We start from the raw sequence: 20,500 nt of genomic DNA, 5'->3' as shown, positions 1-20,500 counted from the left end.
ATTGAGCTTTTCTGACCAAAAATTATGGATGCATACCTCTAAAATATTTTAAACATGAATTCTGTTTTTTCTTCTTAACAAGATCTCCGTTGCTTCTTTCTCTATTCATTGCTTCTTTCTCTATTGCTTCTTTCTATTCTTTCTAAATCATATGGTTTGTCATAAACCTCTGAGATTTTTGAACTGATACAATGGCAATTTCCAGAACTATTGTCATAAGTCATGGTCCAAACAAAAGTAGAGTTGGAAATAGGGTAAAAATAATGAATTGCTTATTTACCTGTAAAAATGTAGACATGAACATTTTGCCCAGTGGTTTTGATTTGTCACTATGTTATAGAATGACAACTGTCCTAAATTTAGGCTGCCTTTCATACCTTGCCTTTTTACTTGTATTATTAAACTAATGTTCCCAATTTGGTTCAGTGGTAGGTGCCTCACTGTAGCCAGACCCTGTCTCTTACATAAATAGCTCTTAGTCTGAAGAAGAGTCCAAGAAATTAGGCTACTCTGATAGTTCCAGAATTAAATGACTTTGTTAGACATTTTATAAAATATGCACTAACATAGTTAATTGCAATTAAACATCTAATTTTCAATTACATTCATTTATTTCACTGTATGTACATACACATGTGTAATGATATGTGTGTAAAGGTCAGATGATAACTGTGGAAGTCAGTTCTCTCCTCGTATCACATGAGTCCTGAGGACTAAAACCAACCCACAAGGAAAACATTTATGCGCTGTTCTTTGTACCTTTCTGTCTGAATAAACCTAAGTTGTTCTTATACACGTTTCAAATTGTTCTGTTAGGGCACACTATAAATTTTCCCATGGAGGTTCTCTCTCTCTCTCTCTCTCCCTCCCTCCCTCCCTCCCTCCCTCTCCCTCCCTCCCCCCTCCCTCCCTCCCTCCCTCCCTCTCCCTCCCTCCCCCTCCCTCCCTCCCTCCCTCCCTCCCTCCCTCTCTCTCTCTCTCTCTCTCTCTTTTTCTACCCCCTCTCTCTCCCAAAGGCTAAAGTTTTAGGTGGTATCTCCCCAATCCCTTCACCAGAAGACAATAAAATTGGCTGAAGCCATATTTTGGGGAAATAGCTGACTGTGGGCATGATCTTCAGAAACAATGGGAAAAGTGGAAAGTGAGATAGAAAATGAAAAGAAAGTGTTGAAGCTGGCCAAACTGGTTTTCAAAGTCTTTTCTGGTTCAGCATAGCAGAAACTTGAATGTAAAAGGGCATGAGAGATTATCTAAAACCGAAGCATTAAAAGATCAGGCTGCTACAGGATTTTGATTTGGGATCTTCCCACATTGTTTTCAGGTATTGTGCAAAAAAAGCATAAAACTTTGGAGAATGTGTTTTAGGAGTGGTGGTTTACACCTTTTTTATAATTGTGTGCGCACACACAAGTCAATCTGGAGGTTAGAAGACAATTTGCAGCAATCAGTTCCCTCCTTCTACCATTGGGAGTCCCAGGGATGGAGCACTGGTGGTCAGGCGTGGCAGCAGACTATTTTACCTGTTGAGCCATTTCACTGGCCCTCCAACTTGCCTTTAATGTTTACTCCCAAGGTAGTGTTAAGCAGACTATGGTGGGTTCAGGATTCCTTTATCCTGTGGTTGTCAATAGTTATCTTTGCGTGTGACTTTAGTTTCTAGAATTTTTTTCAGTAGGGATAATGAAGGGGAGTGGGCTAAACGCAATTATACAAATGTCTCTGAAACCGGTGGTGCTTAAATGTTTACTGTGAGCTAAGAACATTGCTAGTGCAGAAGGACTTGTGAAATCAGCCATCAGCATCCTTGGAATCCCTGTTGGTACACTAGCCTTGAAGCCAGATGTTTAGAGTGCTCTTAAAAAGTACCCTCTTTAAAAAAAAGTACCCTCTTGAGAGTTTGACTGAAGAGTTCTAATGAATAAAATGCCATGCAAATGTGTTTAAAAAAACTTTTGACTTTCATATTAGAAACCAGCAAAATATCAGCTAGATATACTTCTAATATACTGATAGTTGAATCAGCATAGATCCCCCATTTTAGAAATTGGGTTTAAGCTAAATTTCTCATATATTAATACAAAGAAGTAGATTATAATACTGAATTGCTATGGTACCATTGTTAAATCTATTTGGAGTTTCTTCCCTCTCGAGGACTTTTATCCTCTTGACTTTAGTATTCTTTTAAAATCAGCCTGTCTAGATATTTGTGAAACGGAAGTATTTTTTAAAAACAGAACAAGGACACAGTTTTTGAAGATTCTTTGCCAGGGCTTGGGGATAAATAAAATAAACAAAACCAATGCCCCAGAAAGGGGAAGCCTAGGAAAACAGGCATTCTCTTGAGAGATAACATATAGTGTGGCCTGACCAAGTCATGTGGTGGGAGGGGGGGTCTTTTCTTTCTTCTCCACATCCTTTCCTCTGATGTCACAAGTCTATTATTTCCTGGGAGAATTAATTAGTATTCATTGGGTTGCAGTTGGCAAGAAGAAAGAAGGGAGGAGAGAGAGGGAGGGAGGGAGGGAGGGAGGGAGGGAGGGAGGGAGGGAGGGAGGGAGGGAGGGAGGGAGGGAGGGAAGGAGAGATCTTAAGAGGGAGACAGCAAGGAGGAAGAGCTTGGTGGGGGAGCAGGACCTTCCCGGGGTGCACTGGGAGTGGGGGCAAACAGTGGCTGTTTTATAACTGGGATCCTCGGTGACGTATGGTCGCCTGCTCCTTGGCAGCTGTCTCTATGGACCAGTAGGCAGAGCGAAATTGACGCTGACAAGACTTTTGCATTTTGGATGGCACTGTAATCTACTGTAGTGAAGAACAGAGCCTCTCAATCAGGCGGGTGTAAAGAAGAGAGACGGAGGGGAGTCCAAAAGAAAAGGAAGAGGAGGGGGAAAAGTGTGTGTTGGGGGGAAGCAGGGAAAAGCATTTTTGGTGGATGGTATGAAGCCAGCCATGGAAACTGCAGCGGAGGAAAATACTGAACAAAGCCAAGAGAGAAAAGGTACCCAGCGCTCTGACAATAGCCTGTTTTAAAGCTTTTCACTGAGGTGCTTAAAAGGGGTTATCCAGGTTTTGTCTCTTGTAAAACGGCTCGCAAACAATCCCTGATGGTGTGTTCTTTTTTAGGATGGGTTTTGTCTTTATCCTGGGGTCTAATGTTAAATTAATAGTGTAGCCTCTCTTTTATTTCTGTTGCAAGTATTTCTATGTAACATGGTATTTCATAGAAGAATGTCTGTAGTTTGTCACCTTGGACTACTGGAGTGTGAAAACTGTCTCTCTCTCTTTTTTACTAAAATAATCAATCATAACTTGGGTTCTGTGTTCTGCATGCTACATTTAGGGATTAGGGGATGCGTTATTCCGTGCTAATGCTAAGGAGGAACCGGAGAGACATGCATGCTAAATATGCTTTTATTCCAATAATACCGGGGTAATTTAGACATGCTGTAAGTTTCTTATTCTAACATGATTGTTCTTTCCATGTATCAGATTCATTTATAGTGAGAGCTTAACCTCAGCTTTGTCGCCTAACACTGATAGGAGAGAAGAGGTCTTTTGCTGATTATGTCTTAAAGATTTGGAGGAGGAAAACTGTCCAAGGGCTCCATCCTTAAAAGAAGACTCAGACCATGTCACCGTTTTGACATTCAGACTTTAGAGAAATTGGTGTTATTGCACCAAGAAAATGGCAGAAAAGAGACACTATGCCTGAGGTCAAGTTTGATGCCCCCTAGAAACATCTCAGCCGCTGTTAGGTTAGCTGTGTCTGGCTACACTGTAATTGATCTCTTCGCTTCGAGATAAAAACTGTCATAAGATGCACAAAAACATGTTTTATAACTACATGGGCTCAGGTTTCAAAAAATTCATCATGCTAAGGTTCTTTGTCATGTCTTTTATACTCAGTTGCAGTCTTTAAATGATAGTAATTCTTCAGTCACATTTTCTTTATGAATATATGGGTTGAGCCACATGAAATTGCTGCTGTCAACCATTTTAAACATAAAAAAGCACATCTTCATGCAATTCAGCTTCATAGCACATTGGGGTAAAGGCCGTTTACTTTCATATAGATTTTTCTGCCTATATTAATATTCCATCCTAAGTAGACAAGTTTCATTTTTAAAATTTAATTTAGAAGCATGATAAAATCCACACATTTGCCATTTAATCACTTTTAAACTTACAATTCAGGGGCAAAAAGTACATAGCAATTGGATTTTAAAGTTAGTACTTTAGTTCAATCCTTATAGCCAGCCTACTCCTCCTCTAACAAAAGACACTCTGTCTTTTCTTGTATGTGATTTTTTTCACTTTTCCCCTAATCTACATGAATGGTCAAATAGCAATAGTGTATTTATCAACTTTCATCTCCGTCTAAGTTGATTGCATGTGTGATGATGTAGTAATATCCTGGAGAAACTTACCACAGTTTAGAGCATTTTTCTCCTAAAATGGATGATTTTGCTTTATACATGTTTTTTATTAATGTCGTGTTTGCCTGTGACAGATAAAACCACTGCGACCTCTGCAAGACCATCTAGATCTGTAGAAATGGGTCTTTTGTTTTTTCTCTCAAAAACAAAAGGCATAAAGTCTTTACTATACAAATGTGTGGCTAATTCTCATTTAGTCTCGTAGACTGTCATTATTTTACATCATCTACATATTTAATATCAGGTCTACAGGTTGCCACTACATCCCCAGGATATAAAAACTAACTAGCTATCATTATAGAGGCAACACATTAGAAGCAAAATGCCATTTTCAGAGGAACTTTAAAGATGACCAGGATGCATAAACACTAGTTGTTAAATAATTCAAAAATGACAAGTTACTAAGCTAGGGTCACATGTGTGACACATGTTTGGATCAGAATCGGGGCCAGGAAATTTATTCTCAATCTGCAGCCACAAGGATTGTGATCACTGTGTGGACTCCCACCCCAAGAATTCTGGAAGATGATTTATCAGTGCATCTTGATTTGGATGACCATGTTCATATACTAACTGCCCAAAGTCCAAACTCCCATAAGTATCCTTGTCATTCCCTAGTTTGCTGGGCCATTATTATAAAACTGTAGCCACGAATGGTCCTGTATACTCATTGCTTCTGTATTCCTTCAGATGTAATGTTAATTGTCTAAACCCTATGCTTATTTCATTGACATTAACATTTGTAAACTTAACAATATTACTTATAAAATGAACTGTGTACATTTTGGAGCTTGGAGAATCTTTTTCTTCTTCTTGCTTGTCTGCAAGACTTCTTAGTTCCTACATGTTAGCCTCTATATTTTTGTTACTTCACAGAGGTCTGTATGCATATATGTGATTCCATGTGTGCCTCTTTTCCCACTGGTTTTCAGTTATTGGTGGCAGGGGCAATGCCTGTCTGTTAATTAGAGGTATTGTTGCCCAATGGCTAGCACCCAACAGCTTGCGAATGAATAGCTTTGGATAATTATTACAGTGTCTATGAAGAATGTAAATTAAAGTAAGATTTTTAAATTGACCTCAGCTTTTTCTGGTTGGTGTCTGTTCCCAGAGGGACTTTATATAGGGGAACACATCTGAGCTATTGCAATTCACTAACTGCCACCAAGAGATCTGTGTCTTTAGAAACTCGATCAGACTCACTTTGTTCTTATTTCAGACAAAAATGATCCGAGTCTTCACAAAAGGGAAGGCGTTTACGTTTTTGCAATGTTCTCATAGTGTCCCGGAATGCTGCTGAGCAACCAAGATTCACACAGAGTGTTCAGGGATAGACAGGGGTTTGCTTTTGGGTTTTGTTTTGTTTTGCTTTGTTTTTAAGGAAATAAAGCAGGCTTTCTCAGATGAGTATAGCAAATGCAAAATTATTACAAGTGACAGTTTTTTTAAATGAGAGTGTAGAATTAAGTGGCAGAATTGAATAAACAGATTCAGCAAAGATGGAATGAGCAGAGAAAATGAATAAGGCAATTAAAGGAAGTGGATGATGGCTCTGCTAATAAAAAGATGGAAAGTTAGGTTTCCATTTGTGTCCGTGGAGTATCACTTAGCATCACTTCATTTGTGAAAACAGATGTGTCTGGAATTGCTGGGGTAGAAAAGCAATTGAATCCCTAACAGCTTTGGAGCTCTATTATGCAGGGAGAGGGGGCAGAGGGGCAGTATCTGTGCTGAAAATTCTTTTTATTACATGTAGGAAATTGGAATCTCCTAGAATAATTATAAGCAGGCTAGTTCAGTTCCTGTAAATCATTGCTGAAATCAATCCCAGAATCCAAGTATCAAATTAAGTTCCTAGCCACGTAGGAAGAGAGAAATGTGGTAAATTGGAAATCATGTTTGGTTGAAAGTAAATTGGAGGACAGAGTCAGAATACAAGATGAATTTGAATCAGTGACTTGTTTACAATATTAACAAATTCTTTCTGCTTATTTTTTAAATTTAGCAAAACATGTGCATGTTGGTTCTCTGTTTTGTTTTGTTTTTTTTCGTTTGTTTAAGGAAAAAAACAATTCTCTGGAACATTTAACATGTTAACATTATTCTGAAGGATCCATGACATTCTCACTGACATTTACTAACTTGTTTATGCGAATGTGATACAAGGAAAGTTTTAGACGCTGTTATTCTCTGTTAGAGCTTGCCAAGGTGAGCATCTGAAGTGACGGGGCCTGGGGAATAGGCTGTAGCAAAAAGTGGCTGGCCAGATGGCAGAGGACATATGTGATAGGCATGACATGGCATCCTTTGATGGTTTGGGGAGGGGAAGAGTTGTGGGTTTTTGTTTTAAAGAAAATTCAAATGTGGAGAAAGATCTGAGCAACTTGGTCTGGCTGTTCCATTTTTGCTATCAGTTCCGTGAACATGCTTTCACGACTTGACCATGCTATTTCTTCCTTGAAATTGAGCATAAACCTCCATTGTAACAGTAAGTTATAAGATCGTGTTTTTATGTTACTTGGAAATACATGTCAGTTTAGGGTAAGAGATCTTAGTGGCACCATCTGTTAGTCTTGCTGCATCCACGGACATGCAGAACAACCAGTGTCTGCATGATGTCCACCCGCCTTCACCAGGACTGGTGATGAATTGGAGTAGTCCAAAGTCACCCCTTTGCTCTTTTTCCTTTAGACCAAATAGACATACACATGAGCTATTTGGCCAGGAGAGGGGGTGGCTATGGGATGGAGGAAGAATGGGACACCCTGGCTTTAGAGACAGGGAGGCTCCACTCCCAGTTTTAATCACCATTTGTCAGTCATTTATTCATTTAATAACATGTTCCTCTGAAATGTCATTCTTCCTCCTGTGCTCTGAGCTCCTGTTGGAGGAGTGAATGGCATCATTAGAAGTCGCTTCATTTGACTTTTAACCATATTGTGCTGTTTATTGGCAAATAACCAACAGTAGGGACAGAGACTTTTGATCCTCACCCAGCTCCGTGATACTTTAGAGAGTGAATAAGAGGAAATAAAAGAATGCCTTGTTTTACAGGATGATTTTATTTTATTTTCTTCTTTTGAATAACATATATTTAAAAAGGAAGAGTGAAAGCAGAAAACAAAGTGAGAATTCATGTTTTCTTCAATTTTACATTGACTGTAAAATGCAAAACCAGACAAACCAAACAAACAAAAACAGTATGCACCCAACAAGTTGTATTACTACAAAATGATCAGAACAAAGGATGGGCAAAGGAGTCCTTCTTGCTAGGTTTCAGATTATGAAACAGGCTGATTTTATTAATTATACTAACCACTTTGTATACCAAGCCCTACTTACCACTTGATGCCAGGCCATGGTGCACTTTTCCTATAAATATTTTACTCTTCCAGGCTACAAATCTTTGCTGTGCCTGCTCACTTCTGCCATCCTGGGCATGAAGAAGCAGCCACAGATGTATGTGTATAAGAGCATGTAACAGTGTTCCAGTCAGACTTTATTTCCCAAATGATGGTCTGCAGCCCTGTCCAGTATTATGGCAGAATCTAGTCTTTCCCCTCACATTTTAGCTAATGGCTGCCAACAGACAAAGACAAACACAGCTTTGAAAAGACCTTGTTCAGTGAATATGGTCTTCCTCACCAGCTGTATTAGTCACTTGGTTGTTCCCAGTGATAATTTGTAAAAGCATTCCAGCCTGGCAGTCACTTGTCTCTACATCATATTATCAAAGTAAATGGGGGATATGGATGGGAGCTTGTGTTGCTTTTCTTTCTTCAATTTCCCATTATTTATATCATGCACCCACTTTGGTGATGACTACTCAAAAGCGTATGTGTCCCCATGATCCACCATAGCCACTTTTTTGTACCATCTCAGAAGGAGATCATGTTGTAGTTTGCTTATGTAAGGAATAGACTATTTCTTCATTCTTGCCCATGTCTAGAATCAGTGGGGTGTTTCACTCCTTCTAGGTGTCTGGATCCTGTCCTTGGGATTAAAGTATGTAGTCTGATGTCACAACACTGCAGGTCACTCTGTGTTTAATATCTCTAAGTTCTGCTTAAAAGTACAACACAGAAGTGGTTTTATTTTTGTTTCTCATATCTAAAGATTGACTGTTGTAACAAAGGCCAGAAGTTTTAGTTCAAGAGATTGGAAAACAGCCATACAGTTGTCTGATATTATCTCTGGATCTGCTGCAGTAATAGTATTTTCACGTTCTGTGAAGAATCTCAAGAAGGCCAGCTGCCATATTTTTCTCAGAGAAATTGTCACAATTTGAGGGCTAGAGAGCTGGCACAGTGGTTGTAAGCACTTGTTGCTTTTGCAGAAGACCAGGGTTTGGTTCCCAGTACCCACATGGTGGTGGCCTTTTCTGACCTCTGTGGGCTCCAACTTGCATGTGGTGCGCAAACATACATTCAGAGCGCGCACACGCATGCATACACATGCACACACACAGAAAGACATACACACAGAGGAAGAAATTAAAAAAAACACAATTGGACAATCATACATTTTCATTATCTTTGCTCAGTGGTCACTGCCTGAGTGCCAAGATATCTGCATGCATTCCCATCCATGTGAGATTATGAGTACAGGGCACAGATATGCCCTCAGAATTGTAGTCATATGTACTATATACACACATTCATGTGACAGTGTTCCAGCCAGACTTTATTGACTAAGAGGGAAGTCAGCATGATGGGGGTCCATAGGCCCCAAGGGTGGTCCTTTGCTTTCAATGAAATACTCACCCAACAACAATTTATTGGGAACTGTTGTGTGCTGTACATATATAGATAACATTTAGAACAAGATGAGGACTGTGGGGGTAGATGGATGGTATAATACATGCCTAGTATGCATGAAGTTCTGGGTTCAATCTCTAGTATCCTCCCCCACACTCACAAAAAGAAAAAACTGCTTATCAGAAGAGATTAAACTGCTTAAAATCTTTTTACTTGAGGGATCAATATGAAGGGTTCACAATCAACTTTACCAAAAGGAAATCAGCTTATACTATGAGGGGACTTGACCCTATGGCTCCTTGCACCAGCCTGGCTGGGCTTCTTTTCTGTCTGAGAATGTACTATAACCTTTGCCTAAGAGAATAGCTTTTGAAAATTGGATGTAGTTTTTGTTTATTTGTTTTAGTTGGGTTTGGGTGGTACCCAGGACCAAATCCAGGGCACAGCACATGCTAGGCAAGTGCTCTACTGTTGAGCTACACCCTCAGCCCTGGAAACCAGAGGGCAAACACCTAATTCCAGGGAAAGTAGAGTTAAGTTTAATGAACCCTGAGTTAACAGGGGACCAGAACTATTTCTTTAGGAACCATTGAAGTACTACTCACTTTCACTTGAACCTTAGAACAGCTCTCACTGGCCTTAACAACTTGAGAAAGGAGGAAAAGGTAGAACTTCTCTGGTCCCCCAAGCAGGGGAGGAGGAGGAAATGGTTGGTGCTAGGGTTTTGAGTATGACCCTCTGGAGGCTGATTTTCTAACTGCATAGCGAGGCTCTACCTCCAGGTTGTATCCCTGGGCAAGAGATGGGTCTCTTCTTGAACTCCATTCTTCACTTGTCAAGATTGAATGATAATTTCCTAGGGTGGTTATCGCTAGTGAGACAGCAGGTATCATGTGTGTAATACCATTGCTAGCACACGGTAAGCACACCATAAATTATAGCTATCATCATTATTGACAACCCAAACAGAAGCAGCAAAAAATAGCTTCGTGGTACGCTTCTGTTCTTACTTGAGAACCCTTATTTACTTAATATTTTGGGGGTGTTAGAAATTTAACTCATTCCAGGATAGCCAGGGCTGTTCCACAGAGAAACCCTGTCTCTAAAAAACCCCCAAAAATGAAAAGAAAGAAATGTAACCCAGAGCCTTACACATGCTGCACAGTGCTGCAGTAATACTCCCAGCCCTTCTTCCCTTTTAAATAGGACGTTTTCATCTGACCTTGAATCCAAAAGGGTCTTCTTTGAGTATCACTAACTAAAGTGTGCCCCCATCTCCAATCTCTCTAGGCTTTTCAGAGACTGTCAAGTGGAATTGGGATGTTTCTAAGGCTTGACAAGTTTTGTAGTGTATCTGGTAAGGATGGGCATTTGCTAGCCTCACAGTGTGGTTATTTATCCAGTCTTCAATGATTTGAGGTACCACATGGAACATTAGAACCTCATCTTCTGATGGAATCATTATCCACATCAATGCCAAAGGCATTCTTTAAAAATTATTTAAGTTTTTGTAGTAGCTCAGAGGACATCACCACTTCACACATTTTATGGAATTTATAGGCATGGATGGCCCATAGTGACATTTTTAGTTTCTTAAGAACTTCAGGATTAGAATTTGGTTAACAGTGACTGGAAGCATCTATTACATGCCAGAAAAATTGAGAAATACTATTGTTGTTTCTATAGTCCCCTAAGAAGCAGGAAATCTATTACCAGATAGAGACTGGAGTCCCCGGAAACCATTTGCTACCATATGAACAAGCAATTCCTTTTCTATGACACACTGAAAGATTATTGAAGTAGAATTCAATTCAGAATATTCTGGACTCTGTGATGCCCTGAGCTGAAGATGAAGTGGCATAGGGTACCTCAAGTGTGAATGGGAAGGCAGGAGTTTCATCCAGAATTCAACAGACGACAGAGTAATTTGCCAGAGTTCTAGAGTAGGAACTGGGCACCATAATGGAGAATGAGCCGCTGTTCACCTTCACATGTGCAGCTGGCAAGAATTACAATGTTCGGGCTGGAGAGATGGCTCAGAGGCTAAGAGCACTGACTGCTTTTCCAGAGGTCCTGAGTTCAATTCCCAGCAACCACATGGTGGCTCACAACCATCCGTAATGAGATCTGGTGCCCTCTCCTGGCATGCAGACGTATGTAGAGGCAGGATGTTGTATTCATAATAAATAAATAAAATCTTTAAAAAAAAGAATTACAATGTTCTGTAGGTCTGAAAAGGAAATAAACAGAAAAAAACACATTATATGAAACCACATTTTTACCATGAATACTGTCATCCCCAAATGAACATTTTAGGGGAGGAGAAAATACAGAAAATAGAAACAAAGAAATGTTGGTAATTTGTGTAAACTTCAATTCAAAATTGGAGGACAAGAGTCCAACTGATTCTGAAACTTATGTTGAACTGATAAATTGGTACCGAAGGATTGCATTTTGGTAGTATATTTTTAACTCCCCGTTTTCCTTTACTATATGGTAAGAGAATAAATAGAAATGCTGATAATAGAATCTTTGCTGGAGATAGACACTGACTCTTTGCCACTGAAATTGGCAGTGAACAGCAGAGCTGAAATGGAAATTGGCAGGTACCACTGGATGTACCCAGGCTCAAAGAACCATCAGTACCGTCCCGTGCCAACCCTGGGGGACAGGGCTGGCCCCTTGAGCAGTCCAGGTAAATACAGCCTTGGGGTGAATTACACAAACAACTCAACTGTTATCTTGATTGTGATTTATAATGGCTCTTTCAGTTTGGTGATATTTTATGTTTTGCTTGATGCATTCATTTGTTGACATGGGTGTGGGTGGAAATGGCCCTTTAATAATTTTAATCATTTTCATTTTTCTTTCCCCCTTTCCATTCCACCCATCTTTCTCCACCTTCTTCCCACCTCCCCTCTTTCCTCAACCCACTTCTTTGTATCAAAGGGAACAGTGTACAATGAGCTATGTCCTTGGGTTAACCACAGACTTTCAGATGTCTGAATCAGTAATGGGGTAGGACCTGTACACATCTACCCAAGGTCCCAGAACTGGGTCAGAGACTTCAAGGAGTCTCATCTTTGAATGTCTTGAGCATATTAACATGTTGCTTCAATGGTACTGCTTTGTACGACCCTCCTTTAGTATCAATCCATACTTTCAGGAAAGCAAAACCAAAGCCTGTGAAATTAAGATCGGATAACTATGTATTAGACTCCCCACCAGGCAGATCCTTTGAGTTCAGTTTCCATTTTCCTTGCTCATGAAGGACCCTCACCTCTGTGACCATTAGGGGGCTAGGTATGAGCAAAATGTGTATGGGTCAATTTGGAGATTTGAGATGGAGAGGTTTCTGAGCTGTATGAACCTCTCCATTCCCCATCCCCAAAGCCTGAATATGTCTTAATGTTCAGCTCAATTAGCTCAGTGTAGGATGGTAGCTCCAGAAAGGACCAATGATGGGTCAGATAAACTCAATAGTAAGCTTTACAGTATTGCTATCAATTTGTCTCAACCTGTGATGTCATTTCTCCCAACTGAGTTGTATACTTATTTCAGGAATAAAGCAGAAATGGCAATGGTAGGGGCTGGGGAAGTGTCTCAATGTAAAAAGTGCTTGTTGCACAAGCATGATGACTAGAGTTCAGATTCCCAGCACCCATGTAAAAGCAGATGGCGCTGTGCATCTGAAATCCCAGCATGAGAGGTGTAGAGACAGTTGAATCACTGGAGCTCAAAGCCAATTGGTGAGCTCTAGGTTGGTTAAAGACCCTGTCTCAAAAACTAAGGGAGAGAGGAAAACACCCAGCATTAACCTTTAGTCTCCATATGTGCACGCACACACTCATACACACACACACACACACACCCCTAAAAAGAACAAAGAAATGACTGTGTGCTAAATGCACTAGCAAGAAACATCTTGAGGGATAGTGTAAAACATCCTGTTGAATGGAAGACCTGTTCTCTTTCCTTTAAGACCTAAAATGGAAGCATGAAGTTAATTATCATGAAATCCGATTTTGCTTTTAGTTCTGTGTCTTGGGTCATGCACTCCATCATTCCACATAGGGCTGATAGGGTGACTGCTTTTCTGTCTTCTTCTCTTGCTCCTTCTCCTTCTTTGAGACAAAATCTCATGTATCTCAGGGTGTCCTTGAACATCTGATGGATAACCCTGTGCTGGGATTACAGGTGCATGTCACCATACTCAGTTTATGTGGTGCAGAAGATCAAACCAGGGGCCTCATTCATGCTAGGCAAGCCTTCTACCAAAGGGCTACAACCCCAGCCCATAGGTGCTTGCTTGTTCTGTGTGTGCCCACAAGGTGAACAAGAATGAAGCGAGCAACTTTTAGCATAGATCATTCAAAGAATGTGATGGTGAGGGATGGGATCTTGGTTTAAAAGTTGCTGTTGCCATTCAATATAATACAACTATACAATGGATCCTTGTTTAGCAATGAAAAGGAATGAAGTACCATTACATAGTGTGACATAATACACATTAAAGGCATAAAGCTATGTAAAAGAAGCCAGATATAGGAGCCCAAGCATCCAAGACTTCATTTTTATTGAGTTTCCAGAACTGGTAAGTCCTTAGAGACACTCCTTGAGAATGGTTGCCAGGGTCTCAGGGGAGTATGGGGCAGAGATTGATTACAGATGAGCACCACGAATTTCTCTTGGGGTGATGAAAATGTTCTAAAATTAGATTGTGGAGATGATTATACAACTCCAGATTAATTCAAAGCCACTGTAGCATTTAAAATAGATGAGAGCCTGGCAGAATGGGACACATACCCATAATCCCAGAACTTGGGAGGCAGAAGCAGGATGATTACCATGAATTGAATGCCAACTTGGGCTACACAGTTCCAGTAATACATAATAAGTTCCTACCTTTTAAAAAAGTGAATTTTCTGGTATATAAGTTATATCTGGAAGCCATGTTTAGTTAGTTAGTTAGTTAGTTAGTTAGTTAGTTAGTTAGTTAGACCATACATAACCCATCCCATTATATGTATGTAACTCAAGGGCAAAAGAGAAGGGGAGTATTGTTACCCACTAGGAATCACAAACTGCTTTTCAGACAGCATGGTATTTATTTGAAGAATAAATGTTGGGGATGACAAGATTGCTCAGTAAATGCACTTGCTACCAAGCCTGATAACCTGAGATTCACATGGTAGAAGGAGAGAACTGACTTCTGTGATTTGTCCTTTGACCATAGTGTGTGTGTGTGTGTGTGTGTGTGTGTGTGTGTGTAACACACAAAAACAAATAAATGTGAAAACCAATTTAATGGAGCTGGAGAGGTGGCTCAGAGGTTAAGAGCACTGACTGCTCTTCCAGAGGTCCTGAGTTCAATTCCCAGCAACCGCATGGTGGCTCACAACCATCTACAATTCAATCTGGTGCCCTCTTTCTGGCAGAACACTGTATATGTAATAAATAAATAAATCTTTAAAAAACCAATTTAATGATACTAAGGTAGTTGGAAATCAAAAAGAGCTTTGAGTTCCTGAACAGCAGACACTAGGCTGTGTGGTAAAGAATAAACAATCATCTGCCTAGAGGAAAACATACCTGTGCTTGTGGTTCTGGAGAGTTCTCCAGGCATTAAGCAATTTTACAGCAGAGCACAGATGTGTCTGTTTTTCCCTTAACAGCTGGAACCTCAGAATGTGGGGCAATTGAAGCTGCAGTTGCAGCTGAGTAACAACAACAAAAAAAGTAAGGCTTCAAAGATTTTCCTGAAATTGGTTTTCTTTGAAGGAGGAGGACCCTGAGGAACATGGGTTTTTGAAGATGATACTGCTTGTTGAGGGCATGCCCTCCCACCCACAAGCAAGGTCTGACTGCTACTACAGTCACTCACCTTTCTTGAGAGCCCAGCCCATGAAGCTCCGTTGGCCATTAACTCAAGGTTCCGCACCAAAGAAGTTGAGTTCAACACGAGGTTGCAATTCTCCCCTCCATGCCCCAATTTAAAAGTTACATTTTGGGGAATTTTGAAATTGTTGGTATAATGAGAGGTCCAGGCTGCCCATGGTCACAGGTTGCTGGTGATATTACAAGGATGAATTCTGGGAGCTATCAGGTTCTTGTCTAAGGGAAAGAAAATCCTTTCATTTGATTTGAACTTTAAATTGTAAAGGGTGAGCTTCCAAAATCCTAAAATGGTTTGTATGTGTGTTGTGTTGACTTTTGTAGTCATTCATCTCGGTCCTTGGCTTCTCAAGCGCCAAATAAATGTATGTTTGAAGTCTCACTTGTATCTAGAGCTACATTACAACAGACAGTGTAAAAGATTAGATCACAGAGGGAGAAGACCTGACCCAGCCATGTCGTTGTCTCCCCAGGAGACATCTCCCCAGGGTTTCTTGGGTCCAAAATCAACACAGTTTTGCCATCCTTTACTTAGATTTTAAGCCAGATGGTATGAGGGGGAAAATAGAGAATTCCATATGGCTCATGTGTCTTTTCTTTTTTCTTCCCCTTTCCCTACATAGTTTTCAGTTTCTTTCCATGGGGGCCAAGGAGCTACTAGCTGACCAGGAAGTCTTTGCCAAAGAAAAATTCCTCTCTCACCCATACAGTCACTAGCAGAGGCCACCTTACCCCAACTTCTTGTTCCCCACAAGAAAGATCAAGGTCGGTCCAGTGTCTTTTGCTTTGACTTCTCCCCCATGACTTTCTTTTCTTTTCACTGTAACATCTAAGGAGATTACATGTTTAAGATTTTATAGTTACTAAGACCATTACTCCCCACACACCCCCAGGCAGGGTCTCATGCAGCCCATGCTGCAACTGTGTAGATGAGAATGACCTTGAATTCCTGATCCTCCTGCTTCTACCTCCCAAATGCTATCACAGTTTTATTTTATTTTATTTTTAGTTATTTTGAGACAGGGTCTTACATGTAACCTTAGCTGCCCTGGAGCTCTCTGTGCAAACCAGTCTGGCCTCAAACTCATAAGGATGCACCTTCTTCTGCTTCCCATGTGCTGGGATTAAAGGCCTGCATCACCACACCTGGCTCTCTGACAGTTTTAAATCTTTTTTCCTTCTCTGCTTATGAAGATGCATGAGTAACAATGATGGCAGAGAAAGTTGTGGATGGAAGCTTGGGAAAGAGACGCAAGTGTCTCCCATCTTCCTCAATATGGTCCAACTATGTGTCAGGGATGGTTATTTAACATAGGCTGCAAACTAACAGACTAAGAATGGCTGTTTATCAGTAAATTGGACATCCAGACTTCAACCTGAGAAGTAAAGACACCCTCTCACTTCACCAACCTCCAATTCTTCTTTTTTCCAAATGCTCCCATCCATTTAATCCCAGCACTTGGAAGGCAGATGCAGGTAGATCTCTGTGAATTTGAGGCTAGTCTGGTCTACAGAGCTAGTTCCAGGACAACCAGGGCTACACAAGAAACCCTTTCTCGAAAATAAACCGAAAAAAAAAACAACAACCAAATGCAAACTACTATGATGCTTGGATTGAGATGTCCATAGATAAATCCAGAAGCCCAAACAAGGAACACACCTGTTTGTGTGACAGGATAGTGAGTGTCGGGAGAGGCAACTGGGATTACTAAGAATGGATCCATAAATTGCTGTAGAGGGGTACAGAGAGAGAGAATGCCTGAGGTCACTTATGTGAACCAGTTCACAATCCTGGAGACAGTTCATCTGCCCCCTTCACTGCTGACCTTGAAACTTCTACCTCAGGATCTGCTGTTAGCCAGACATGGAGGAGGGGTGCTACTGTCTCTTATGGACACTCTTTCAGAACTTAAGGATTTATGACCACTATGTTTGAGGGTTGTATCTTCAAACAATTGAAATGTGTCTCAAGAAAGAAACCCCTTTCTTTTTTTTTTTTCGAGACAGGGTTTCTCTGTATTGTTTTGGAGGCTATCGGTCCAGCCCAGCCTCGAACTCACAGAGATCCGCCTGCCTCTGCCTCCCGAGTGCTGGGATTAAAGGCATGCGCCACCACCGCCCGGCTAAGAAACCCCTTTCTTGCTATTTTGACATGTGCCAGGAATATGGTACCTGTCTGTAGTGGGGTTTCCTCCATCATTTGAGGGGTGACCATGTCATGTAGGTTATGATGGCACTTGTTACTCAGTTCCCTAGAGTCTTGTTGCAGTAGCTTTATGAGTATGTACAGCTGAAGCTGCGGAAGCTACCTGTCTACAATATGCTTCTAGCCACTCTGGGTTTTCTGGTTCAGTGGAGGTGAAGACAATGCAAGCATATTGTTGTTGTGATTCACACTCTGAAGTTCTCTGCTTTCCAGGATTCCTTTGCTTTTTTTAAAAAAAAATGTGGTCTATTTTACAGTAACTACACCATGGTTTACTTAGGAAAAGCTATAATCGTCCATCTTATATATCCAGAAAACTTCTAGATTATTTACAAACACTCCAATTTTGGGCTGCTATTTGCTCAGTACACAAGTAGCACTTCTTTGTGTCCCAGTGACCCAATGACTTCCCACTGCATCAGCCTACCTGGCCTCTGACTCTTGTGTATGCTCCCTAGCTCAGAGTAGGCAAGCAAAGAAGGTGAAAAAGGAGGGAATCTGTCAGCCCTGGAAGCTGATCTGGAGCTGTTTGTCAGGCACAACATATAGTTTTAGGAACAAAGCTTAGATTATTCCAGAATGAGTACTGCTCAGTCTTTGCAAGTAATGAGGTCTGACCGCTGCTGCTGCTTCGTATTATTTTCAGTGACAGCTATTTAATTTTGCTTTGGCAACATTTGACCCTCCTGAACATGGCTGGGAAGAAAACATTGGCAGCTTGAGTCATCCCACCTCGTCAGAATGTGTCCTTTTTGTCATCCCGATTCACTTCCACAGAAGCCACACACATAACTAGTTTCTATGTCTGTGACAAATTGATACTAAATGAAATGTTCCTGGTCTCAGAAAGCCATTTAGATAGGTTGAGCCTTTCTCTGAAACTTATGCTTGGATTTTATCTAGACACTTTCATGGACAGTGTTTTTGCCCCAAAGAGAATGTCAGTGATGAAATGTCTGCCTTGTAGGAGACACATGGGATTGAAATTCTCCCACCTTACCTTCCTGCGATGTTTCCTGGGGGTAATTAGTGGAAATTTCTGAGGTTTGAGATGCCACCCATTGTCTTTTTATAAAATTTTATGTAAACCAGCCATGCCCATTATGAATGATCTATGATTGCTTTCCCATGAAATAAACGAATAGGTAGATAGATAAAATACCTTGTTTTGAGGTGGAAGTAATATGCATATATGATGCAACAAGATACCTGATAAAAAAGCAGCTTAAGGAAAGGTTTGACTCATTATTTGAAGGTATGGATCTCCCATTCTCAATCTGTGGGTCAAGACCCTTTAGGTGATCGAATGACCCTTTCACGGGGGTCACCTAAGACCATTAGAAAACACAGATATTTACATTATGATTCATAACAGTAGCAAAATTACAGTTATGAGGAAGCAGTAAAATTAATTTTATGGTTGGGCTTTACCATAGCATGAGGAACTGTATTAAAGGTTTGCAGCATTTGTAAGGTTGAGAACCACTGGTGTAGACCATCATGGCAAAGAAGTTATGGTATAAAGAGCATGAAACAGCACCCATAGTCGAGGATCAGAGAGAGATTAAAGCAGGTATTGCACACGTCCTCCTTTATATTCAATCCAGGACCCCAGCCCGTGGGATGATGATGCTTTCCTACCTCTGTTAACCCAGTCTAGAAACTCTCTCACATGTCCACAGGTTTGTCTCCATGGTGATTCTAAATCCTTTCAAGTTGACAGTCAGGATTGATCATCACCCTGAGTCTATTTCAAGGGTTAAGTCTTGGCTTCCTTGTATACTAAATATGACAGTGATATTTTGTCATGTGCAAAGATCACCAAGCCCTCTTTATTCCCGTTCTTGTTGCTTCCTCCCATAATCAACCTCTGCTTTGCCTTCTCTCTGGATTTCTGTGCTTTTTCTAGATTGGCCTTACAAAGATGACTTCACGTAAGTTCTCTTGCCCTTTCTCATTTATCTATTCCTACAAATTGGCATGTGACATAGATTGCTTCATAGCTCTGTGGCTTTGTCTGATTTCCATCCTTCCTGCTTCCCCTGAAGACGCCCTGTCCCCTTTGAATAAAACTCAGAAAGACTGATTCTGCCTCCACCCACAGCTGAAGACTTTAGCTTGCACCCACTCGGGCCCAGCCTACACACTGGTGCCAGATGACTCTCACACGCACATCTCCCATCATGTCACTTGCCTGCACCAAACCTGCCCCCTCTCCTGCTTGCAAATGAAGCACAGAGGCTCAGGCTGGCTTGACTGCCTCCTACGGTTGGAGGAGGGCCCACCTGCCTTTCTTTCCAACTTCTCCTAACACTACCCTCGTGTCCTTGAGAAACTCAGCTAAACCTTGGCTCCCACATCATGATGATAAAGCATTCCTTCCCCAGTGCCTCTCATGGGAGCATGTGTGCTCTCCAAGGCCTATGCACACTCAGTCTATCCATAGACCTTTTCATCAGTCTCCCACACTAACCAAGGACATCTTTCCCTAACTCACTCCCCTTGTCCCTATGTTGCCTCTCTTCTAATCCTAATAAGAAGTTCCGTACTTGTATGTTGCTCCTTCACCACCTGCTACAATGATCAGTGTTGGGAAGGGAACAATTGAAATCCCTGGCACAATGTCTCACACATAGCAGCAGCAAACCAACAGACTCAAAGAACGGATCCAGGAAAGCAAAGATGCTAACCCCCAAATTGTCAAGGATGTTGAATGTCACTAGACCTCAGCCTCACTTCCCACAGATCTCCCTGCTCTGAAAAATTAATGTTATCTGGACTTAGAGCTAGTTTTCCCTACTCAGTGTCAGTCTCCCTTGCCCCCTGCTTCCCCATTTTACCAGGCAAAGGGTTAATTAAGCATGATCTTTAGGAAAGCCAAAGCCAATTCCTACAGAAAGTAAAAGAAGGGTTAAAAAATATCTGCTTCTTGAATTTGTTTATTCCCAGCCATGTACCTAACTTTTATATGGTCACCTAGCTTCCATTGCTCTCATATTATCACAAATGTTGAAGGTTAATCTATTTTAAGATTTTTATGCTGTGCCACAGAAATTAAAGTTTCTTGTTAAATAGATTTTAGGGAAAACTTTTAGAAGGGTCTGCTGAGAAATGATTACTTTTATGACATTAGAAATAGTCTCAGTATTCTTATCATTATATGGTTGAACATTCATAACTAGGTCTATAAGTGAGTCAAAATGACTGGG

General features: G+C 40.9%; 1 protein-coding gene across 6 annotated transcripts in view; it reads left to right on the top strand.

Annotated features, from left to right (window-relative positions):
• Gpm6b (glycoprotein M6B) overlaps positions 1-20,500 on the top strand; it is a 145,112-nt gene that overhangs the window by 97,802 nt on the left and 26,810 nt on the right. For 2 of the 6 annotated variants that reach the window (XM_005074186.3, XM_005074187.4), the window contains exons 1-2: positions 2,604-2,995; positions 11,766-11,885. The exons of 1 other annotated variant lie outside the window; for it this stretch is intronic. In XM_005074186.3, coding sequence (XP_005074243.1) covers positions 2,935-2,995; positions 11,766-11,885 — 181 coding nt within the window. In that variant the 5' untranslated portion in view covers positions 2,604-2,934. Of the gene's footprint in view, positions 1-2,603; positions 2,996-11,765; positions 11,886-20,500 lie in introns of those variants that run through there. 3 more of the 6 variants (XM_005074190.4, XM_005074192.4, XM_040744050.1) reach the window with 2 other exon arrangements.

This window comes from Mesocricetus auratus, unplaced genomic scaffold (genome assembly GCF_017639785.1).
Source record: "Mesocricetus auratus isolate SY011 unplaced genomic scaffold, BCM_Maur_2.0 Super-Scaffold_100003, whole genome shotgun sequence".
Lineage (NCBI taxonomy): Eukaryota > Metazoa > Chordata > Mammalia > Rodentia > Cricetidae > Mesocricetus > Mesocricetus auratus.
The sequence above is the reverse complement of the archived record's forward strand: the minus strand, read 5'-3'. Positions and strand labels throughout refer to the sequence as shown.